The sequence below is a fragment of the Lipophrys pholis genome (genome assembly GCF_963383615.2).
Source record: "Lipophrys pholis genome assembly, chromosome: 4".
Classification (NCBI taxonomy): Eukaryota; Metazoa; Chordata; class Actinopteri; order Blenniiformes; family Blenniidae; genus Lipophrys; species Lipophrys pholis.
In genome coordinates, this window is record NC_137637.1 from 21,512,635 (window position 1) to 21,521,434 (window position 8,800).

At 40.2% G+C, this 8,800-nt stretch overlaps 1 protein-coding gene and 1 long non-coding RNA gene across 2 annotated transcripts; both read left to right on the top strand.

Moving 5' to 3' along the window:
• Positions 1–18: 18 nt before the first annotated feature.
• On the top strand, positions 19–6,591 carry pa2g4a (proliferation-associated 2G4, a). Its single transcript, XM_080461766.1, has 13 exons — positions 19–229; positions 1,303–1,431; positions 1,718–1,823; positions 2,694–2,763; positions 2,850–2,942; positions 3,296–3,359; positions 3,465–3,543; positions 4,114–4,192; positions 4,277–4,410; positions 4,523–4,617; positions 4,694–4,821; positions 4,906–4,959; positions 5,503–6,591. Exons 1-13 carry the CDS (start codon positions 148–150, stop codon positions 5,563–5,565), a joined length of 1,176 nt encoding a protein of 391 aa, XP_080317892.1. The 5' UTR covers positions 19–147; the 3' UTR covers positions 5,566–6,591.
• Positions 6,592–7,239: 648 nt separating this feature from the next.
• Positions 7,240–8,608, top strand: LOC308108123. The gene is made up of 4 exons (XR_013935264.1): positions 7,240–7,280; positions 7,380–7,406; positions 7,844–7,866; positions 8,279–8,608. It is a non-coding gene; the product is annotated as an uncharacterized lncRNA (long non-coding RNA).
• The last annotated feature ends 192 nt before the right edge of the window (positions 8,609–8,800 follow it).

An 8,800-nucleotide genomic window follows, 5' to 3' on the forward strand; every position in this document is an offset into this window, starting at 1 on the left:
ATTACGTCAGCAGGAGGCCATTGCGTTACAGCGACTAGCATTAGCAGCCGAGACGTGCAAGTGCCGAGCCGAGCGGAGCTGAGCTGAGTCAACCCGCCGGGAACAGTCGTCTGGGGAAGAGGAGCGACCAACAACTTCACTCACAAGATGTCTGACGATGAACAAGAGCAGACCATAGCCGAGGACCTGGTGGTCACCAAGTACAAGATGGGTGGCGACATCGCTAACCGTAAGTTAATGCCGCGGGGAGCGAGCGGGACGAGGCGCTCTCCTCGGCCTGTCGCGTGCATGTAGCCAGCCAGCGTTGGCTCTCTCGCGCTGCAGCAGCCATGTGGCTTGATAGCCGAGCCGCACACATGCTGTCCTGACGAGCAGGTGCAACTGTTCCTGGTTTAACTGCGCAACCACGCGACTAGACACTTGTTAATGATCTTGTTGCTAAACGCCATGTTAACTGCAGTGGAAACTGTGTTTAATTAAGGCGGGATGCTAACGGAGAGGTTAGCTCGGGCTGCTGCCCGGCAGTCCGCTCCTCCCGTTAACCAGATTAACGATAAGGAGGCAGCCACTCGCCTCAAGACGCACTCATCCCAACTTGTAGATTAATTCTTAACTTTCAGCATCTGTCAAACTTAACGTCTTGGGCATCTGAAGCTCTGTGACATGTGCGTAATACCAGCTCATGTAATGTTATTTCTGGGCTATGTGTCATCAAGAGATCATTAAAAACAGATATGGTTATGTTATGGAGTTATTATGAGGAGTCGAGCAAACAGTTCAACAAGGCTCCCAAATACTCCCAGTGAAGTATAGGGTGACAACTCAAACCTTGATTTAGTACCTCTTGCCAGAATGTCGGGAACACTGGTTGAATGGCCACATTAGTGCATTAACCATTTAAAGTCAGGTGTTGTAATGAATGGCTTATACCCGTGTGGGATGTCTTTCAGTGATCTTGTGCAAAAACATTCAGAGCTGCTACTGAGACACGCCACCTGTTGGGATTGAACTGAGTAAGACTGAATCTCTGACAGTCGTTATATATCATCTTTATGACACTGGACAGATCAACTTGACAGTTTGCTGAAACAACCACAATATTTTTAAATCTGTGACTTATTAGCTCCAATTTGGTTTTGTTTGGGTTTTTTTTTAACTATGAAATAAGCTCATTTGTTTTTTTGTGACTGTATTATATAATAGCATTCCTTGTTTGAAAGCTACATTTCGAACCCTGTTACACTGTTATTATTACTTAATAGCTCACCTGCCGCTCAATCACATGTCATTTTTGTCACCCAGAGGCTCTCCGACTGGTTGTGGAAGCAGCCAAGCCCAGTGTGTCCGTGCTCAGCCTCTGTGCAAAAGGTGATGCTTTCATCATGGCCGAAACGGGGAAGGTCTTCAAAAAAGAAAAGGAAATGAAAAAAGGTGAGTCAAAGATGAGTACAAATTGTGCCTGTTGAGTTGTTAAGTGAGCTGAACTGGACCCTTCAAGAAGATTTTAAACAATTGTGCAACCTGTTTGTTCAGTATACCGTCACACAGGCTTTACTGTCCCCCATTACCAGGGGTGTCAAAGCAGCAAATAAGGTGGCATAGTGTTTATTAAATGACTCAAGTGACATGTCCTTCACTTGTGTATGGTTGTTTTTGTGGTTAAATCTGTGGCCGATTTCCAAATGAAGACTTGGTGGTTCTCTTCTCCCTCCTCTAGGCATTGCCTTTCCTACCAGCGTCTCAGTCAATAACTGTGTTTGCCACTTCTCTCCCTTGAAGAGTGACCCTGACTACACACTTAAAGATGGGGATCTGGTCAAAATGTAGGCATCGTGTGCTACGATAAATGTTCTGTTGTCGTCCTTCCTCCATGTGTCCTGGCTTTCCCAGTGTGTTGTCGTATTGTCTTCCCTTCTTTCTGTGTCGTATTTGAGGGCTTTGTCTTTGCTGATTAGTGTCTGCTTAAAGTCTTGTCTATTTGTCTGTCCTGTGTGGCAAACGACAAGTAAGTAGTTTTTAAAAAAAATAATATTAATTTTTTACTCCAAAGTGTGATTTTATGTGGGTTTTTTTATTTTTATTGATATGTCGGATTTCAGCCATGATGACCGTCTTGCTGCTAAATCCCATATATCATATTTTTTTAATGCAGAGTTGAACAAAGGTGGAGGGTTGATCTTAGTTGTTGTCTTGCCACTATTGTCTGTCTTTTGTGACGTCTGCTTTGTGTGTAAATTGTCGGATGTTTGCTAGAGCTTCTGGCTATGTGATTTCACTCTTTAGGTTTGGTAATTTTCCTTTTCCCTGAGCATGTCTCTCCAGTTTATTATGGTCTGTCGTGCCCCAATGTCTTGAATTCAAAATAAGTCCTTCACTGAATTCCAGCTGATGTGCTGCCAAAAAGAAATTCACCGAGGGATACATCGCCTATTTATTGGCATTTGTCATTTTATTTGTTCTCGTTTTGACCGTCCTTTTCTTGTCGTTAATTTTCATTGCGCTCCTTTTTCAAAGTGGCAGAGATTGACATTTCGTCCTTCTCCTTTGATTTGATCCTATAGTGGCACTTGTAATCTTGACAGCTGGCACGCAGTTGAACTTATAATGAATTTGAGACATTGTTTAATTTTTTATTTTTATTTTTTTTGCTATTTCATATTGTTCTCTCCTTTTATTCTTCTATTTTTGTCCAGCGATCTCGGGGTTCATGTTGATGGCTTCATTGCCAATGTTGCTCACAGCTTTGTTGTGGGAGCCAGTAAGGTGAATGTCCTTTAATACCACTTCAGCTACAGTTTTGGGTCCTCTCATGTTAGCACTTGAAGTCTTACTTTGTTTTGTTTCTGCAGGAGAACCCCGTCACAGGACGGAAAGCTGATGTGATCAAAGCAGCTCACCTGTGTGCGGAAGCAGCTCTTCGTCTTGTGAAACCCGGCAACCAGGTACATTCAACCACTGCATCACATGGGGTCTTTTGAGGGTAATATATAATGTTAATACTGACAGTCACATTGGTCACTGGGTTTTGAAAATCTGGGTTAAATCAGCATTCAAGTGATATTCAGCTCTGGGTATTCCAGTTTTCTCTGAAAGCCCAAAAATATGTTTAATTGGTGACTGAACTACCCGTAGGTGTATGTTTATGACTGGCAACCTGTCCAGGGAGTGCTCAGCCTTAACCTATAGTCCGCTGTAATGGATAGTATTGCTCTTTATATTTTGGTCGTGGTTGTTAATAAACAAAAACAAAAAACAAGTGTATATGTGAAAACAAAGCATGGTTTCTGTCTCTCAGAACACTCAAGTAACAGAGGCGTGGACCAAGATCGCACAGTCATTCAAATGCTCGCCTATAGAGGGTGAGTCTTGAGCTTTGTTCCACTCAACAACTGACTGTTAAAATCTAGAGTGTCTCTAATTTGCTGTCCAACTTTCCTAATCCTGCCTGTCACTGTCTTTTAAAGGTATGCTGTCTCATCAGCTGAAGCAACACGTCATAGATGGTGAGAAGACCATCATCCAGAACCCAACAGACCAGCAAAGGTGCACTATTTGTTTTTTCTTTATATTGAGTAAGTGAAGACATGTAAAACACATTTTCTTATGGTGTTCCTGCCACAGACTTAAGTTCAATGTTTAAATCTCTACAGATGAGGGTAAACAGGTTTGTAATGCTGAAAACGGCTGAACAATTGATCTCAGGTCCCACATGCTGCCCGTTCAGAGCAACAGACATTTGTTATTATTTATGTGGGGTTTAAACCAACTAACAGCCAACCACCTATAGAATGTTAGAAGGCGTCATGGAGAAAATCTTGCCATCATGTTTATCAGTGTCAAATGGTTAGAAATTTCAAATAAGCATCAGCCTGAAAAAAACAAACTTGGATTGTCTTTGCTTCTTTAGTTTTTATTGAGTTTGTTTCACTGTTTTGGTGAAGACGGTAATTGACCGGTTACTGTTAATATATGTATTTAGATTTTGACTGCCAGTTTTACTGATCTATATTTACAGGACATCAGTGGATTGATTTAACCTGCTGAGTCATTTTTTTGGATGTTTACTGACTGTGAGATCACATTTTAAGTCACTGCGGACTCTTTGTTTTCCAGGAAGGACCATGAGAAGGCAGAATTTGAGGTTCATGAAGTCTATGCTGTGGATGTCTTGATTAGTACGGGAGAAGGAAAGGTCAGTGTCTCAAATTGTGGCCTATGTTTTGTATTTTTGCCGCTGATTATATATGACTCTTATGCTCCGTGTCCTTTTGTTCAGGCCAAAGACGCAGGTCTGAGGACCACCATTTATAAGAGGGACCCCAGTAAGCAGTATGGCTTGAAGATAAAAACTTCCCGCACGTTTTTCAGTGAGATGGAACGACGTTTCGATGCCATGCCCTTTACCCTTCGGTAGGACAACCACATTCTGCTTTCAAAGCCGCCTCCTGTTGTTTAGCCGATTGAGTCGCGTTCATATGAATGCACTTCAGTGTTTTCTTACCGCCGCTCATTTTTCCTCCAGGGCTTTCGAGGACGAGGCCAAGGCCCGTCTTGGTGTGGTGGAGTGTGCGAAACATGAATTGGTCCAGCCCTTCAGCGTGCTGCATGAGAAAGAGGGTGAGTGTCGACCCGTCTGTTCAGCATGGGTGCGTTTGCATGTAATGTAACCTTTCTGTGATTTCTTCTTCTTCAGGGGAGTTTGTAGCCCAGTTTAAGTTCACAGTGTTGCTGATGGCTAACGGGCCCCACAGAATCACCAACGGATCCTTTGATCCAGAGCTCTACAAATCAGAGCATGAAGTTCAGGATCCAGAGCTAAAGGTGAGATGGCGCGTTCAGTTTCCACATAAAAACTGGCCACAGTCTATAATCTCGCCTTATCAAAACATTTTCTTTCTTCCATAGACTTTATTACAGAGCTCTGCAAGTCGTAAAACACAGAAGAAGAAGAAAAAGAAGGTAACTTGTTGTAATAATGAATGTTTGAATTTAACCACATAAGGAATGTCAATTTTTGTAAGAAATAAAAGGAAAGTGACGTCGTCGACAGAGAAGCCGTCTTGGTTGTAACATCGATTTTGACAACACCAATATTTTGCCTTTTTGAACAGCTTCATCACCGTTAAGTCAATACTATTTTGGTGATATTTGACCATTTGGGAGTTGTGTGATCTTCTGAACACTGCATCTACACACGGTGCTTCAAAAAAATGTTAATCGATTTTATTCCTCATTATTTCACATCTGTAGGTTGAGTTTATTAAATTTGATGATAGATTTAGTTTTTTGTATCCCATAACTTTGATACTCTTGAAATATAAAACTAACATTTTAAACACTGTTTTTGTATTTAAGTATAGGTACATCTTACCACCGTAGTACTCGATTCAACAGGTTCACCTGTAGAAAACTTGACTTTTAGTTGATTTTTGTCATCTCTTGCTGCAGGGACATGCGTTTATTTGTCATCCTTATTCATTCTCTTGATCTTCCTTTGTTCAGGCTTCAAAGACAGCAGAAAATGCAACTGGACAGCCTGCTGAGGACACAGAAGCTGCACAATAAAAACTGCCTTTCCACACTTGCAAAACCCCAAAGAAAAGCAAAAAAAACAAACAAAAAAAACTCATCAAGTCTCCTGAAAACTACAGAGCCTGTCTAACAAACTGAACAGATTTTATAAGAACATTGGACTCATAGTTTTGTCCGCCACAGAAGCTTAACCTTTTACTGTGTCGGTGGAAAGCAGGAGGATTATAGACTAAAGAAACTTGCGTCATGGTTGTCTCTTCAAGGCTTTGTGTGTCTGCAGCTATCACAGATTCTCCTTTTGGTTGGGTCGTGTGCACGTCATTTCATCAGGCAACAAATTCAATTAAAGCTTAATCGGATTGTGTTTGCAGTATAATTTGTATACATAACATCATTCTGATGTTTTATTGCACTCATCTCTCAAGTGATGACAATACCTTTCAGTGCATTGTTGTTGCAGCTGTAAACTTACCATTCCCATTGAAATCTCTCACATGAAACATGCAGTAAAGGGTTAAACTCACATTCTAACTCACTTCCTAGGACATTTGTGAGTATTCAGAACATGATTTTTTTAAAACGTTATAAACCCACCGGTGGTTTTTGCTTTACTTTTAGGTAGAGAGGGTTTTTGAGAAGTCTTCTGTCATCGTGACCTGATTTTTAAAGCAATAACCTGAGCTGAAGAAGGCCTCTGTTAAAAGAAAATGAATGTGACTCTGTGTTGTCAGCTCGACTGGAGGGAACAAAATGCTACAGCTACTGCCATTCTCTTTCAAGTGTATTGATGCAAATCTATACATGATAAAATTTCAAATGTAAAAAAAAATTTACTTTTATAACTTGCTTTACTCCATTGCCAGTCTTGTGAAGCATTGGAATTGAAGCCTGTCTACAGAGAAGTTGAGCTATTAAAGTGATTTGGGGTTTTAGTTTTGTTTTGAAATTTGGGGTAGTGTTGCATTAAATTTGTCTATTGGAGGAAAAAAATCCTGCTTTGTAGCTCGGTCGGTGAGCAATGGAACTTTACGTCTGATGAAATAAATACATTTTCATATGCTTCCGTCTTTCTTATTCATTCCTGGTAGTTGTCAGCACCAATACATCAATGATACGTACTTGCTTACATATAAATTGACAGACTTGTTGAATCCCTGTAAGGTTTATGCAGTGAAACAATTTGATATATATTAGATGAAAATACTCAAGAAATTTCACTATTACTTTAGCGAGCAAGATTTTTCGACTAGCTTCGTGAGGTTCACCACATGACAGCAAGAACCCATTAAGCCTCAAATGATAGTTTTTGGACCCATGCACACAGAACATGCAAACTGGGGACTATTTTGCTATAAAGTGAATGCTAACCACTAACCCACTTTGAAAAAGTTTCAATATTTGTGCACAGAGTACATCAAATCAAAATAACATCTACCCCATTCTTTGTAATACTAAATAAATCATGTTATATTAAGTTGGGCTGATAATTTCAACTGACTAAGCCTACCAGTAATGAAAACAAGATAAAAGATCAAATAAGGTGTATAAATACACTGTTTTATCAAGCCAACAATAATCTATTAAATAAATATCACGCTACAAAACCATAACTCTGAAAACATCTTTTAGCCGCAGTTCGTTTGGACTACATTTCCCAGAATGCTCGCTAGCAACGTGACGTCATCTATTATATAAATTCAGGCCCCACCCGTCGTCATATCCTCTTTCGTTGCTCTTCTCGCTGTGAGGTACGAACATTCTGTTCACCACGGACGCAATCCAACCTAATCTTTGAATTTCAATATCCATCCGCAGTAACTAATCAATTATTTGTTTATGTTTCACAGAAATCTCTCCACACGATGAGGGCCAAGGTAAGAGTAGCACCTATTTGAACGATTTTGTCGTGCGTCTTCCTGTTTGGTAACATGCTAACAACCCGTGCAACGCCTCCTGTTAGTGTTGATCGTCATTGATCGTTCCAAGATTTCTAATAACAATGCACATGGTTCTAATAACAATAGCTATGGTTCATATTACTGTTTAATCAATTCGCTTAACCTTGTTGCAAATATTCTAGTTGGTAACAAAAGCAGCGTGAATGCTAATGCGACTAGCAGGCCCGCCTGGCTGCATGTCGCAGTGAACCAACGTGATAGAAACGACCGCATGCTTTACTGGCTGTTTGGGCAATTAATTGCCTTAACACTAGTTAATTGCATCATAACAACCATGCAGCATGAGCATTCAAGTCAACACGATTCACCTGTACTGATCTACTGTACTAACCAATGTTGCTTTTATCTTGCAGTGGAGGAAGAAGCGTATGCGCAGGTAACATTGATATTCTAAACACTCATGTTAATAGTTGAAAATATTAACTTTACTTTGAGTCTCCTGTAACTTGGAATAATCAAATTTAAAGATTTTGGCTTGTTTCATTAAAAAAAAAGTGTTTTCAACAAAAAGCATAGTTGAAGTTTAAATCTAGTCTGTCATCTAAAGTTGCATACACATTTAGGGGGTCACAATATTAAACTGCAAATGAAGTAGGATGGTGTATTTACAGAAAGTTGATTTTTGAATCATTGTCTAAAGTAGATTTAATACTCTTGATTCACCTTTGGTAAATTGATCAACTTAAAGACTTTGTGTCATATCGCCATAATTTCGACAAACCTTTCAAATGGCACCTGATGAAGCATCACCTGCATTGTTTCCTAATTACTGATTAATTTGTCCACAGGCTGAAGCGTAAAAGGAGAAAGATGAGGCAGAGGTCAAAGTAAGCCCTCCTCTGCAGCTGTGGTTCTGTCTCAGCCTCTCCTGATGATGGACATGTGTGGCTGAGCTGAACCGTGTTGGCCTTTCATCGTTGATGTAAAGAACTTGATTCTTGATTTCTGATGACTACGCTTCTCGGGGAGTCTGCTGTGGATGTCTGGTCAGAAGATGGCTTAAAAACCTGGACGGACAGTGTTTCCAACCTGACCACAGCTTTGTTCATGGACCATTAAACATCTTGTTTGCCTACAATTGTCATGTGGTATGCTGAACAATAAACCATGTAAAAGTTTCTACAAGTTAAAGATTCTTCATTGCACTTTCTTTTTATATATTTTTGCACTGGGCAGTTGACTAGGTGTTTAAAAACCTTTTTGTACCAACACTAAATGAAGCTCTATTCCTCAGTTAACCTGAGGAATGTTCAAAATTACGTTTTACTAGTTCCTGAAGGATTGTCAACGTTTGTAGAGGCAACTCATTC